The sequence below is a fragment of the Tetrao urogallus genome (genome assembly GCF_951394365.1).
Source record: "Tetrao urogallus genome assembly, chromosome: 2".
NCBI classification, from domain to species: Eukaryota; Metazoa; Chordata; class Aves; order Galliformes; family Phasianidae; genus Tetrao; species Tetrao urogallus.
In genome coordinates this window covers 66,512,850-66,528,929 of record NC_136814.1, presented here as the reverse complement: position 1 = coordinate 66,528,929, position 16,080 = coordinate 66,512,850, and the positions used below count along the sequence as shown (strand labels likewise).

At 44.7% G+C, this 16,080-nt stretch overlaps 1 protein-coding gene across 1 annotated transcript in view; it reads right to left on the bottom strand.

Moving 5' to 3' along the window:
- Nucleotides 1–9,386, bottom strand: part of SEC63 (SEC63 homolog, protein translocation regulator) — a gene marked incomplete at both ends in the record, with an annotated part of 55,338 nt that extends 45,952 nt beyond the window's left edge. The window contains one exon of the mRNA XM_079532828.1: nucleotides 9,263–9,386. Coding sequence (XP_079388954.1) covers nucleotides 9,263–9,386 — 124 coding nt within the window. The remainder of the gene's footprint in view (nucleotides 1–9,262) is intronic.
- Nucleotides 9,387–16,080: the final 6,694 nt, after the last annotated feature.

The window sequence follows — 16,080 nt, the reverse complement described above, 5'->3', positions numbered from 1 at the left end:
TTTCGAATGAACACTAATTTTCCAGTTAAGATATATATATATATAATATACATATATATATATATAATATATATATAAATGAAAAGCATGCTTCAGAAGGCAAGTCCCACAAAACAGTTGTGAAAGACTTTGAACTGATCATATCAGCAAAGAATTAAATGATTAAATGGATACTCTGATATTAATATCTATTACTGTGAGGATTGTCCACATTTCAAGGCCAGGCTGGATGTGGCTCTGGGCAGCCTGGTCCGGTGGCTGGTGACCCTTCCCATAGCAGGGGGTTTGAAACTAGATGATCTTTGAGGTCCTTTACAACCCAGGCCATTCTATGATTCTATGAGTCTATGATTACTTTGAGTTTATCCATAAAGAGATCATGTCCACGCTCACTTCTCAAGTGTTTATAGCTGAAAAATCTGACCCTAGTGTTTTTCCAAGAGATTTTTTTCTGTCTTGTAAATATTCATAGAAGTAATAAAAAATACCAGAAGCGTTTGAGTAATGCGTTCTTAACTTTTGAAACTCCAAGCAGTTCACAAAAAATAGAAGATCCTGTTAAAGTCTAAGTAGTAAGCTGTATCTTCCAGAGCATGTTTCACAGCAACTAGACTATGGGATGAAACACAGCCTAATCTTATGTTCATATAGTTTTGCACATATATTTGTTGACCAAAAGACAGTATTTGTTACTAACTACTTTGCTGAATAGCATTGTAAGATGATTCAACATCTTAAAAGTTAATGTAGAATATAGATTTTTCTTGGATTTTTTGTTTGCAGTTAGCCTTGTTGGAGCACAGTGCCATATTACAATTACACCTGGTCACTTCCCCATTAGTTTACTGTCCCATTTGTGCTGACAAAACTTATAATGGGACTACCTGCAGTAGTCTTAGAGATGACATCACCCAATTTATCAGGTTTATAGTGGGGGCCATACCTACAGTTGCACCAGTTAGTGAGAGAAACAATAAGAAAGCTGCTAAAAATATCATTCTTCTATATTCGTTTTTACAGAATCACAGAATTGTCGGGGTTGGAAGGGACCTCCAGAGATCATCAAGTCCAACCCCCTGCCAAAGCAGGTTCCCTACACCAGGTCACACAGGTAGGCATCCAGGCAGGTCTTGAACATCTCCAGAGAAGGAGACTCCACCACCTCCCTGGGCAGCCTGTTCCAGTGCTCCGTCACCTCACTGTAAAGAAGTTCTTGCACACATTGGTGCAGAACTTCCTATGCTGCAGTTTCCGGCCGTTTCCCCTTGTCCTGTCTCCACTCACCACTGAAAAGAGTCCGGCCTCACCATTCTGCCCCCCACACCTTAGATATTTATAGACCTGGATCAGGTCCCCTCTCAGTCTTCTTTTCTCAAGGCTGAACAGACCCAGCTCACTCAGCCTTTCCTCATAGGAGAGATGCTCCAGGCCCTTCACCATCTTCGTGGCCCTCCGCTGGACTCTTTCCAAGAGATCCCTGTCTTTTTTGTACTGGGGAGCCCAGAACTGGACGCAGTACTCCAGATGAGGCCTCACCAGGGCAGAGTAGAGGGGGAGGATCACCTCCCTCGACCTGCTGGACACGCTCTTTTTAATGCACCCCAGGATGCCATTGGCCCTCTTGGCCACAAGGGCACACTGCTGGCTCATGGCCAACCTGTCGTCCACCAGGACACCCAGGTCCCTCTCCACAGAGCTCCCCTCCAGCAGCTCATCCCCCAACCTGTACTGGTGCATGCAATTATTCTTCCCCAGATGCAAGACTCTACACTTGCTTTTGTTAAACCTCATCCGGTTTTTTTCTGCCCAGCTCTCCAGCCTGTCCAGGTCTCGCTGAATGGCAGCATGGCCTTCAGGCGTGTCAGCCAATCCTCCCAACTTCGTATCATCAGCAAACTTGCTGAGGGTGGCCATTATCCCCTCATCAAGGTCATTGATGAAGATGTTGAACAAGACCGGACCCAGCACCGACCCCTGAGGAACACCGCTGGTTACAGGCCTCCAACCGGACTCTGCACCGCCAACGACCACCCTCTGCGCTCTGCAATTTTAATCACTGATATTGTGATAACACTAAAAAAAAAAAAAAAAAACAAAAAAACAAAAAAAAAAAACAACCAACTTCAGAGGGAATACAGCTCAGAAAGGAAAAAGAGAGTTGCTTGGCTGCAATTGATGCATCACTTTGAGTAATACGAGATGAAGCAACATGAGCAAGACTCCAGTACATGTCTTTAGAACTATTTTTCCCATTACAATTAACTGTACAATAGTTCAGGTGAAAAAAAAGCATAAATTAAAAGAACCAAAATTCTTATCCGGGCATGAATATACTTCAGTAAAAATCAAAAAACTTGTGATTTACTTCTACCTCGATAATGGAAGAGATACAGCAGACAATGGAAAAATTGAGAAGTTGGGTAAGGAGCAATGTTAACAATCACTGCCCTCCACTAATTCAATTGTGCATTTCACCAACTCTGCATGAAGTCTGTGTTAGAGAGAGCTTTTAGGACACTTTCACATTGTATTTATGTGAACAAAATAGTATTTTTTACATACATAAAATATCCTGCGAAGGTAAGCATAATCCTACAGGTCCCTACCTAAGCTCTCTTACCTTGTTCCTCTTTCAGGTTCCTGTCCCTACTGAAAGAAGGTTTTGCTGCTCATGAAGCCATAATTGAACCATCGTATTTTACTCTTGAATTGGGTAAAATGACACAAATTTGAATTTTCTAGTAGTTCAGCAGGGTCCACATAGTAGCCAGTGTATCCCTGCAGAAAGTAGGGCATTAACAGAGAGGTACATAAAGCAACTTTTACAATACTGATTTCATAAGCTTCCATAACAATGATTTAATTAAGAAAAAAAAAAGAAATATCTTTATTTTCATGTCCATGTAACAAGAGATGAAATTCTTGTAATAGCTTGCTCTTTGTCTTGCAACAAAGAGCTTTTCAGAATTAAGTGCTCTGGACAGTCTTGAAGCTACTCAAATAATCTGTAACACAGAGTTATTAATTTTATTTTACTGCTACGATGCTCATAATAAGATTACAATACTTCAAAAAACTTCCCATTAAAAGACATGTCTTTTTTTCCCCAAATAAAAGGGCAGTTGAGATAACTCTGGCCAAAAGCTTTGTGTTGCAATGTATTTATAGAGATAATTGCTAGGCGCTACTAAAGACATCTTATGATGTTTGCCCTTTCTTCTAATGTTTCTAAAAAAAAATAATACTGCTTCAAAGCAGTGCTATAATAAAAAAATATTTTTAAAATCGTGTTAAATGTTGCCATTGTATTCTGTTCTCCCCCTCAAGAGTCACCTAACAAGATGTATTTCCCTCAACTTGAAATGGCTGAAGTTAACCACAGCGCACTCTGTCTGTCGACACTGAAAAAAAAATAGAAAAAAATCAATTTGTATCTAATAACAGTTCTTAAACGCATAACTGAATTTCACTGCTCTGCTTCCACTTCCTGACACTATGCCCACAGCGTATATTAACAGGAAATTACATACACGCACACATGGGCAAAAATTACTTAAATTCACAGATAACAAGTTTTCACACCCATGCCCATCCATCACATAAGCACTGGTAGTGAGCACGATATCCTGCATTTTACCAGCATGCCGTACTACCAAACACTAAAAACGCTGTGAAATACTTCTGAGGTTAATGAGATTCCAACAAACTGTGAGGCAAGGATGGAGGTCACAGTCAACACACTTCAACCAATTTTATCTTTCAGGTAGATGAGAAACAGCACAAAATTCTGCCCTGGAGTGGAAGCAGCAGCATCTTGTACTTCTGAGAATTCCCTTCTCCCACAGCTGTCGTTAGGTACAAGAGCTCATTACTCCATTACAAATTCGACAGAAGAAATGCTGTCTGCATCCTCTACATTGGCTTGAGTCACTCCCAAGTTGCAGACTCACTGTTTGTCCTTAAAGGGCCAAAAAACTTCAGAGACTCAGCTCCTCTACTTCCATCTTTAAGTAGTCAGATCAATACGGACTTCTGAAGAGAGCCTTGAGATCTATGGAGTTCACAAAAAATAGTCACAGAGAAACCTACACTACTACACTACTATGGGGATATCCAGTCTAGTGGGAATGCATGCAGAGAGGTACAGCTCCTAACACTGGAAGCTGACATAGAAGGACATTACTTGAGGTTTTGAGCATGCACACCAAGTGCTACAGTATATGTATATCTATATACATCATAGATAGATATATGCAGAGGAACAGGTTGCCCAAGGAGGTTGGATGCCCCATCCCTGGAGGCATTCAAGACCAGGCTGGATGTGGCTCTGGGCAGCCTGGTCTGGTGATGGTGACCCTGCACATAGCAGGGGGATTGAAACCAGATGATCATTGTGGTCCTTTTCAACCCAGGCCATTCTATGATTCTATGATTCCATATATCCATTTGTGCACATTGTCCAGCCTCAGTGCAAAAAGGCTAGACTAGAAGAGCATTTCTCAAACTGCCTATGCTACTTCCTAGAGACATGGCATTTCTAAACAACAACAAGGAATAGCATCCTATAACCTGATTTTGTAAGCATTTATTTGTATTAGCCAAGTGTTTCTCTAGAAAAGTAGCTGCACCTCAGGCACCAAAACGTTTGAGAAGGGAGGGAGCAGGGGAAGCAGATGAGTGCAAATACAGCACATGGCTCTTCAGAGGGACAGAATCAAAAAAGCCACACACATTATACAGTTCTTTTTTATCACAATTAAACTGCTTTTCTCCATTTTGTGTCAGCATTTTTGTTCCTAGATAAGAAAAATGTAGCAGCTTGTCCTTCCCCTTCCCTCCATTCCTACAGTAGGTCTTTCTGTTCTTTCACTGCAGAAAGAAGACCTACATTCCAAGCAGAACATCTCCTGCATTCTCTTTCTATCATGGGAGAGACAGAGAGAAGAGCTGCATTAACACTAATCTCAGTACTCATGCAGCTGTTATTCTTCAGGGGTATTGAACTGTTTTCAACAGCTCATTCTGGTCAAGTGTATGTAAAAGGCTTAGGACAGAGACCTTTATTTTTTAAAGCAGCTTTTTAACATATCACAAATAACCAGTGCCCTAAAACAAAGTGATTTATTTAATACCTGCCTAACTCAACTCAAAAACTGGACTGAGCGACAAAGCGCCACAGATATGCAGACTTCACTACAAAACACACCACAACTGACAGCTATCTGTTTCAGTACAGTTTTATAACTGCACGTCTCTATTCTGCAGCTCAGGTGTACATCAAAAGTGCACAGAGTTCAGCAAGCACATCGGTATTGTGCAACAGCTGACGTGTTACTCAGCTAGATTCATTCACCTCTTCCTCTCCATTTCTTTTCTGGATGCTGGTCTTTATTCTGAGCAGCCAGCAATGGATAAGCACCTGACTAAGAACCTACTCATTACTGGACTTGCTTCAAATCGCTTACATTATAAGTTTGTGTGGATTAATTTTTTTTTTTTTCCCTGTAATTTTCAAGATTAGACTTTTGGGGGAAAAAAAAAAAAAGGCTAAAGATTAGTTAGCTCCACTTGCTCTCTTTCAGTCCACCACAACATTTAGCTGTCCTATTTGGCACAGTGAGGGGGAGAAACACAAAACTACTTCTGTTAGAATCCATTACCTTGAAGCAGTTATGAAACTACAGCCCAAGACATGAGGCTGAACAATTAACCTTTTACAATAGCCTTATTGGCCTGACAACGAACACTGAGGAGGCAAAGTCTCTGGGACAAATCTGTTTAACAAAGTCAATTACCTGCTTGTTTGGTTTATCAAAGCTGAGGTAACAAAATGATAGGATAGCTCTTTCTGTGACTACTAAAGGACAGCTCCTCCTCCAAATACAAATACCAATCCCTACTGCAGGCTGCAGCAACATTCATATGGACTCTCGATGCCCTGAAAAATAAGCTCAGAAACACAGGAAACCAAAGCAGATCAAGTTTTACTCAGTATTTGAGAGAGGCAAGAAGTTGAGTCACGCTCTTCAAGACAGGAGTGTTGAAACAGTCTTTCAAAAATTTATTCTAAAAAGAATAAAGATCAAAATCTTAACAGCTTGCCAAAAAGTTATCCTATTATAAACTTGGCATTAGGTAACACAGTTGGAGATCTCTCAAGGTAATAAAGCAATACAGATATACTCCTACTTTCTAAACTATACCGGGGCAAAAACAAACACTGACTTTCTTTCTTTCCCTTTCATTTACTCTACAGGCATTTACTACAAAACCACAGCATGGAAATAACAGTGAGATGTTAGCAAATATTAGCTACGCCCAGGTTTGTAGTGCTAGCATGGGAAGGCAGCTGGGAATCACATACCAGTAATCCAAGGCAGAGCATCTTTAAGATAAAAGAGGGCACTGAAGGTTCAACCTCCAGACTATAAGCATTTCTCTCTTCTTCCAGAGTACCTCTAGTCTGCTCACAAATCAAATCCCCATCAGTGGCTGAAGTACATCTTACAATTTATTTTTTGCCCCCTCAAAAAGCTACAGTATATGTTTAAGGTGCCTTAGTTCACATTGCAGAAGGGTCTTGAAGTAAGGCCAGCTATGCATTTTGCTTCAAAAGTTCACTCTGATCCCATCTCCTCACTCTTGGACAGGCTGAGCTGGGGCTGAAACAGCCACATCCAGCAGCACCTAACCTGCTGCCCAGCACCATAAAAGCATTAAAGGTATCTCCATGCTAGATCCTCTAGCACAGCTATGGTAAAATACGGTTCCAGAACAAAAAACATTAGCTAGTCCTACACAGAGAGAACAGAGGTACTATTCAGTCTGGCCCTGTGCTGTGCCTTCCTGGTTGGCAAAACTGCTCTAAAATAGTACCAGAACCAACAAAGGATGAGAGGGAATGGCCTTAAGTTGCTCCAGGGGAGGTTTAGGTTGGATATTAGGAAAAAAATTTCCTCTCAGAGTGGTAAGGCATTGGCACAGGATGCATAGGGAGGTGGTGGAGTCACCCTGGAGGTGTTCAAGACATGTGTAGGTGTGGCACTGAGGGACGTGGTTAGTGGGCATGGTGGGGGTGGAATGGTGGTTGAACTACGTGATCTTAGATGTCTTTTCCAACCTTAATGGTTCTATGGTTCTGTTCTATGAACACCACACATCAAAAGCTAACACAATGAGAAGATCTCTGTTCTGAAGACCAAAGGCTTCCCCTTAGCTTCCTATCTACGTGTGCTTTGATTTCATGGTCTTTAAACTCATGAATTATTCTTGAAATAAGAAGCCATGGCTAAAAAGTATTTAACATCATCATAGGTTTGATTTATTCCTTATATGTTGTTCAAATTGTAGAATGAGTATAGCTTAATACAAAGCTGTGTGAAGATACTTGAACAACTAGACAAACCTGATGAAGCAAGAAAGGGCTTTGGGAGCTCTACGTGTGATCTTATGCAACACCTCAACTTTCCAAATACAAAGAGCCACACATAACAGAAAACAGCAATGACACCTGCCAGGCATTTTTTTTTTTTTTTTTTTTAATGTAGGCATACAATTCAACCGTACACTGAAAATTGGACTACATACTCACATTTTAAAATCCATTAAGACAATTATGAGGCAGAAATCACTCTTTTTTATTTCCAATCATTGCAATGCCTGGTGACTTTCACTTAGTTTGACTCATTTCTGTACCATACCAACACCATAATAAAATTTACATTGTTTTAAAAAGTACAGCTTGATTCAGCTTTTTTAGAATCCACTACTAATTGCAGAGTGATATGCAATAGGCTCTCCACATACACATACACACACAAGACAAGGCTAGCTAGAGGGGAAGAGATGAGCAATGTTTAGTGGGAAGACCTACTTGGAAATTGGGAACAATCCATACACTCATATAGTAAAACTTACATTGCCATTTTCTAGCATTCTGTAAGAATAATCTCATATTTGAAGATCAAACATAATGCTTGGGAAGTGTGCCCAAGGCTGACAAGATTTCTATGGATCCTGGTGCTGCTATCAGACCCCGGCACAGCAAAGCTGACAGCAGTGTCACTGCTGCACAGCATCTCAACCAAATCAAATCAGCTGCTAAAAACTATGGAGCAATTAAACCTCCATATCAAAGCAAGTCTCCTTTTCTCTTTCACTACCTCTTCCCACCTTTCACCAGAACAATGATGGAATAAAAAAAAAAAAAAAGTTGCATTTGGAGGAACAGTTACAGTTACTTTCTCTCTCTGATCCCCTCCTCCTGAAAAAGCAACCAAAGGATGACAAAGTATCACACAGATACAGTCAGGACTCTTCCTGCCTAACAGAAAGCACTAACTCCTGAGCTGCACAACAGGTCGCAGAGAAAGGCAGGATCAGCCCTCCATTGGCCAGGGCCCTGGCAGAAGCCCCAGCAACGACGATTGGTAAACAGCTGTGATTTAGCACCAAAATGCCATTTGTTCTCTTGGCTCCTTTTCTACATGCTCCTACATGGAAGCTTCACACGCAGAAGAAATACTCCACAATGACACCTGAGTTAAAGCACCCCACGGACGCCATTGCAAATGGCACACAGAACTAGAAAACAGCCATGAGATACCGAAACATGAAATAACGCAGAGTTGCAGGGAGCTAAAGGGACTTCTCTCAGACAGTGACCTGCAAGCACCCTTAACACTCGTTGCTCCCAACAGCGGCAAGCCAGCACGGGGCAGCTCAGTCGCGAAGGGCATTTAACTGCCTTTAAACAGGGACAATTCCTACAGTTTTTTTGGTCGGATCCATTTATTTATTTATTTATTTTCCATTTCAGAACCGCGGTTGGTGCCACGGTGCTTCCTCCTCGACGAAAAATAAAGACAAAGAGGGAAACGACCGCGAAAGGGAAATTTTCAAATACCCAGAGAAACTTTCTAAAGCAGTTCGTGCCACAAAGCGGCATCCCAGAGGGCAGAGCAGACAGCAGCCCTCACAGCGGCTTACGATAGGGAAACAATAGACCTGCGCGCGGGGAGAAGCGCGCTGCCGGCGGAGCAGCCCCTTGCCCCGGCCGTGACCTCGGGCACCCCGCTGTCGAACCCGGAGCTCTTCCCTCGGGCCCAGCCCCGCCGCTCCGCCGGCCCCGCGGCACGCAGCCGGCGCCGCCCGCCCCGTACGCAATGGCCGTTCCGCAGCGCGGCGCCGCGCAGCCCCGCGCCGGCCGCCCCCCTCCCCGCCGCCCCTCCAGCTCCGGGGCCCGCTCCGCCGCCGGGCTCACCGGCGTGCTGATCCCGGGGCCACAGGTAGTAGGTGGCGGGGATGACGATGAGCCCCACGAAGCTGGTGAGGAAGTAGAAGAACGTATTGCCGCTGTCGTCGTACTGGAACTGCTGCCCCGCCATGGCCGCCCGACCGCCGCCCCCGCCGCCCGGCGGCCCCCGCTCTCGCCCTGCCGGCTCGCGCGGGGCCGAGGCAGGCGCCGCGCGATCCCGCGAGAACGGCCGCGCCCGCGCCCCCGCCCCTCGCCGCGCGTGAGACGTGTCACTTTGCAGCCACCATAGCCGCTCTGGCGTCACGAGCCGCGCGCAGCCGCATCCGCTACGAGCCCCGCCCCGCACCTTCGGCATGGGGCGACCGCACAGCTGCCGGCCGGGCTCCTCCCGCCCGCGAGGTGGCGCTCGACCCGCGCTCCCCGCGTCCGTCCCGCGGAATGCGGAGTGCGCGGGGACGTGAGGTGCTTAATGGTGGGAGGAAGGGAGCGCGTCTCACCAGTGCCCCAGTGTTTCGATACGTGTCAGCTCAGCGCACTGGGAAAACGCCGGTCTTGTCCAACATCGTCGACGACCCACAATAAGGGATAGAATGCATCCTCAGGAGTTTGATGATGGCTGCTGGGAGGGTTGGCTGATAAACCAGAAGGCTGTGCTGCCATTCAGTGAGGTCTGGGCAGGCTGGAAAGTTCGGCAGAGAAGAACCTAATGAGGTTTAGCAAGGGAAAGTGTGGAGTGCTACACTTGGGGAGGAATAATCACATGCATAATATAATCATCATCATCATCATCATCATCACAAGTTAGGGCTGACCTGCAGGAGAGGAGCTCTGCAGAGAAGGACCTGTGGGTCCTGGTAGGTGACAGGTTGGCCATCAGCCAGCTGTCTGCTCCGGTGGCCAAGAAGGCCAATGGGATCCTGGGGTGCATTAAAAAGAACGTGGCCAGCAGGTCAAGTGAGGTGATCCTCCCCCCTCCCAACTCTGCCCTGGTGAGGCCTCACCTGGAGTACTGTGTCCAGTTCTGGGCTCCTCAGTTCAAGAAAGATGGGGAACTTCTGGAGAGAGTCCAGCAGAGGGCCACAAAGATGGTGAGGAGTCTGCAGCATCTCCCTTGTGAGGAAAGGCTGAAGCTGTTCAGCCTGGAGAAGAGAAAGCTGGGGGAATCTCATCAATGGTTATAAATATCTAAAGGATTCAAATGGATGAGACCAGGCTCTTACAGTGGTGTAGAGTGATGTGACAAGGGGCAGTGGGCACAAACTGGGTCACAAGAAGTTTCATTAAACATGAGGAAGAAATTCTTTACTGTGAGGGTGACAGAGCACCAAAGCAGACTGTCCGGAGAGGCTGTGGAGTCTCCTTTTCTGGAGATACTCAAGACCCACCTTGACACTTTCCTATGTAATATATGGTTTATCAGGGAGCTGGACTAGATGATCTCCAGAAATCTTCCAACCCCTACAATTTTGTGATTCTATGAAAAGGTGACAGATAAGTTGGGATGGCAGCACAAGAAAGGGAGGTGTTAAGTATTGCTTAGTGGCAACATAATGATGTCCCAGTGTTGGGGAAGGCTGATGTGGCAGCTGTAGGGAAAGGTATATAGTAATCCATAGATGGAAGAAATCTTCAGTTATTCAAGGAAAATGATTTTCTGTTAATTAAAATGTTTAAAATATATAGGTGGTTTTTTGTTTGTTTTTTTTTTTCCAGTTATACTTTTCATTTTTTCCGTTAGATCCTTCTAGAGTTGATAGGCAAAATTTAAGATACTTTCTTTAGTCTTGCTTTATACACTACCTTTGATTGAGTATTCCCTTGGGTACCCTCTGCAGTGGTGACAACTGTTCAAAGAGCTGGTTTGGAAGGTACCTGAGTAGATGGAATACTCCCTTCCATGTGCTGGACTCCAGTCTCTAACTTTTCAAAGTGAAGAAATGAAACGCTTCTGTACAGTTTAAAAAAAAAAAAAAAGCAAGAAGACAAGTAAGGGTCTATATAATCTACATACATACTTAGCCTAGTTTTGTAAGCAGAGGGAATGCTCTTCTGCAACTTTATTCCTCTGCAAGTCCATTGCTTCACTCAGATAAGGAGAAAGAGCCTTCAAAGGCAACGAAGATTACATGGGTTTTGTGAAAATAGCCTGTTGAAGGTGGAAGGTTGCTGGCTGATCGTAACTGAAGGACCTGAAGCGGGTGAGCTCACACCAGATCACCGTATAATTCACAGAGGGAACAGTATCTGTAAGTGTAGGTCTCTAGTCAGTGTGTTCAGCTGATCCTGGGAGCCCAGTCAGGAGCAAAGCAGGCATCACTGATGTTTCAGGTCATGAAACTAATTCCTAATGCCATTGTTTTGCATTGATTTTCTATTGGGTATTGGTAACATTGTTCCTTTGCCCAGTTGGCTTGTGAGGGTGCTGTCTTGGCATTAACTAATCTAGTAAGAGAGTCCTGGGGGCTGCTCCAGGCTTCATCCTGCCTCTGCTTTTCCCATCAGCCTGTTCCAGGTGTGGAACTGTCCAGCTCTGATGGTGAAAGGCTCCTCAGGTGGGAGGTCTGTCACCCAGAAATTGAAGAGCAGAGGCAGTTGTAGCAGAGACCCTCACACTCTAGCAGAGTGCTGTTTCTTATTAGCACAATTTCCCTATAAGCAGTAATGGCTCAGTGATCACCGACCTGTGGAATCACCTACATGATTGTTCACTCAGTGAATGACTACAGTCACCAGCATCAGCATCAGTTTTGCACACCCACTGGCAATGTGTCCAGTCATGAGAGATGGTCAGCTGCTGGTTGCCACTACCAAGCATGAGGCTTCAAGCTTTTGTCAAGGAAAGGTTCCAAAAAGCAGTCTCCTACATTCAGTCCTACCATAATTCCTCAACACGCGAGCAAGAGACCCAAGCTCCTGGCAGGTTTGCCTGCTGAGAGAAAGGAGAAATGGCAGTGTGAAGGTAGGAATCTATAAGCCTAATATCTGAAGTTGCACAGCAACCGATCTACACATAGTGTCTATGGAAGAAAAATCAGACCAGATGTGATCAGGCACTAAGGATGACAGCAGGACTGGTTCAGCAGGTAGGAATGGTGACGTTCCAAACATCCCTGTTGCAACAGATATGCAGTTGCAAAACAGAATGAAAGGTTTTATGACTTGTGAAATGGGAATGACAATTCAGCAGAAATGCCTACAGCTGTGGGTACTTGTACCCCAGATGTCACGGCCTTCCTGAACTTCTGTGCGTTGAAATCCGATGAAATCCGAGGAGCAGAACTGCCAGAAGCAGGGAACGGCCGGCAGATGGCAATCCGACACTGCTCTGGGACTCCCTCCAGCTCACACAGCTGCCAAACCAATCTGATAACTGGGTGATGTATTTCAAACGATTTGCCAGTTTTGCGGGTATATCGGTTTCCAATAAAATGCAGTGTGACATTATGTAAGTCTGCCATATCTGGGTCATTAAGGCAAGGATGGAAGAACGCTCTTAGTGTGTTTAGGTGGGGAGGAGAGAAGATAGCAGATTTGTATGACATATTTCATTGAAATGGGCATTGCTAACAGAATAGCTCTTTGTAAGAGTTTCAGAAGCACCTGTAGCTGTGAAAAAGTGTGAGAAGGGCAGCAGGATGTACACTGTGCATGCAACTAGGATTCTCTTTGGGCTGCTCAGTCGTGTTCAGTGTTTACTCATCTCACAGCCACCTCCACTCTGCAGGCAGCGGCACACAGGAGTCTTTGCTCGTTCTTATGTACCTGATTTGGTTCTGAAGAGGGGTGAGGAAGCCACGTAATGCATTCTCTTTGGCACGTTTCACAACATTTTGGCATGATTCCACAAAAGCTTCCACAGATCCGCTCCTGACTAGGCACAACGGTTTGCTGGGCTGATTTGCGATGGGAGAGGCGGTGGATAGACGCTGGGGGGCAGCGGTGTGAAGATCTGTTGGACAGACCCGCAGCCTGCTGAGTACTGCAGACCTTCGCCCTGGTTTGCATCTGTAGTTCATACCTGTAGTTACAGATGGCAGGAAATCGGTGGTATTTCCTACTGAGAGATGACAAATTCGGGAAAAAGATACTAGAGGAAGTTGCTGGGAGCCTGTATCGCAATTGTATAGAGATTAATGGCAGCCAAAAGAAGTAGAACAAAATAAAAACAGACAAAAACCAACCAAACAAATAAAAAAATACACCTAGTGCTCCTGAACAAAGTATGGTACCAGAAGAACCTAGAGAGTGGGCACATAATTTATGCACCTCATAAGCTCATCTGGGCTGTGATTTTCTGCAGTCTTGCCCTTGGAAGAAGATCAAGTGATGGAAAAGTTACATCAGGGATGTACATTAGTTTTGTTGGCATTCTGGCCTACTTTCACCTTTCCTGTTTGGTGCTAGGAATAACTGAGAGGGTGGGAGTCCAACATGCAAGTTTCTCAGGGGAGGTCCCTCTTCATTCTTTCTGGGCCCACAGCAAAGGCAAACTCCGCTTTCCCTTCTTCCTCTCTTTGTGTTCTCACTGACTTTCTCTTTTTCTCATCTTTCCCTCTTCCTCACTTGCTTTTTCTTCTTCTCCCTCTCTCCCTCTCCCACTGTCTTTCCCTCTCCCTGCTCTCACAAAGAGAGGATGCCCCAGCACCAGTGCTGCCGTGAGGGTTCAGCCCATGCAAAGGTTCAGGCTTTGCTTCACGCTGACAAAGCTCTCATAATTGGGAATGCTGAAGATGAAAGCTGGAGTGCTGCTGCTGCTCCTCTGGAAATCAGAAAGCGTTGTGGTTAAATCCAGCAACTGGGACTCAGGGGTATTACGAGGATAGGCACAACAGAGGTGCAGTAAGTGGATTATCCCTTTTTTTTTTCCCTATGTTTCCCTTTTTTTTTTTTGTTTAAATTAGCAATTTTATACCATTGTATTAAACATAGCCTAAAAATGATATAGTAGCATTTCCCTTAGAAATGGGAAATGGTTTAGAAATTGTACTTACTTCTTTGCATTTGGAATTGTTCAAACAGTATCCGTTTTGATAGTTGACCTTGTAAAGTGGGGAAGACAGAAGTAAGTCACAAAGATCCTGTGGGTTAAACTATTTTCCAAGCTGATTATAAAGCTTAGCACTCAAGTGGCCTTTGCACAGAAACTCACAAAATACCTTTTCTTTTTAAAGGGTTATCATCACCTAATTCATTTTACCTCTGCTTTCGCATTAGAGGTATTGTTTACTCCTGTACTGCTCAGAAAATGCTCAGTAAGTGTGATATTATGGCCCACCCTACAAACCTGGTCCAAGTTACAGCAGCTTAGCACAATGCCACAGTCTGTTCACCATGGCAGTTTGAATATTTAAGAAGGGCTTTCCCTGACATTTGTTTTTCACTTCAGCTACCAGTGATCAAGCAAAATTCACATTGACACCGCTGTCTGACTAACAGCAATGCCAGTGTTGCCCAAAAAATAGTTGCAGAAGCACATTGCACATGCAATGTTATTCATAAGGGCTTGTGCTGGCTTCCAGGCAGCTTTTGTCAGTTTTCATTTATGACTTATAATTAACTACAGATCTCTGCTTCGCTTTATCTTCTGCTTATTTTTTAGGGGCAAAATCTCCTGTATTAAGACCAAAGCATCAGAAAGCAGAGGGTAACAATTGTTTTCTTGAAGGTCGATATGCAGTTGATATCAAATAGAAATCATGGCAAAAATAAAAAAGACTTTAACTACATCTCATATTTGTGGCTAATGTAAATCAAAGTATGGCTTAAGTTGGAAGGGACCTTAAACATTACTGATCTTCATTCTTCTTCCACAGACAGGGCTGCCACCCCCCAGATCAGCTGCCCAGGGCCCCATCCAACCTGGCTTTGAGCACCTCCAGGGATGGGATGGGGCATCACAGCTTCTCTGGGCAGCTTGTGCAAGTGAATGGCTGTTGGCATGTACACCTGATGGGGAAAGTGAAGAAAGAGGAGGCATGTGGAAGGGCAACTGAAGGACTGAGGAGATCATCTTATGATCACCTCATAAGGAGAGACCGGGCAGGAAAGGACCCTGCATAGGGAATGGTGGGAAGGAACATGTTCAAGGTTTACAAGGCTTTGAAAACTACACATAAGCAGAAGCACCACTCACAAATATCGCAATATCAGCATGGGGGCAACTTGAAGAAACTGGCAGGAGACTGGTTTCAAATAGACGAAGGAAAGAATTTATGTATGCAGAATGTAGTGCACTCTCATAGTTGTCAGCTGTAAGATGCTGAGGGAATCAGATCATGTCAGCTAGTTCGTAAACTAATTTGGTGGACATCAGGCCCTTGGATGGGTGCTACAAGGACTGGGCCCCGGACATCCCCAGTGCAACAGAGAAAGGAGGCAATGAGCCTTAAGTTCTAAGTTCCAAGACCCTAAATTCTTTACAGAGAGTGGTGAGGTGCTGGAACAGGCTGCCCAGAGAGGTTTAGATGCTCCATCCCTGCAGGTGTTCAAGGCCAGATTGGACGGGGCCCTGGGCAGCCTGGTCTAGTATTAAATGGGGAGGTTGGTGGCCCTGCATGTGGCAGGGGGGTTGGAGATTCATGATCTTTGAGGTCCCTTCCAACCCTGGCCATTCTGTGATTCTGTGATTTTGTGTGAGCCACTGAGGATGCACTCCATGCACACAGAGCATCTTGAGTAAGATGGCCCTTGGTGTCAGACTGCAATCCTCTGCTCAGTGAGCCAAAGCAATGACTGGGGATGTGGGTGCAGAAGGCAGGGAATAGGCTTGAATCAGTGGGGTTCATACTAACCTAGTGGGGACAGGGACACATCACTACATATTT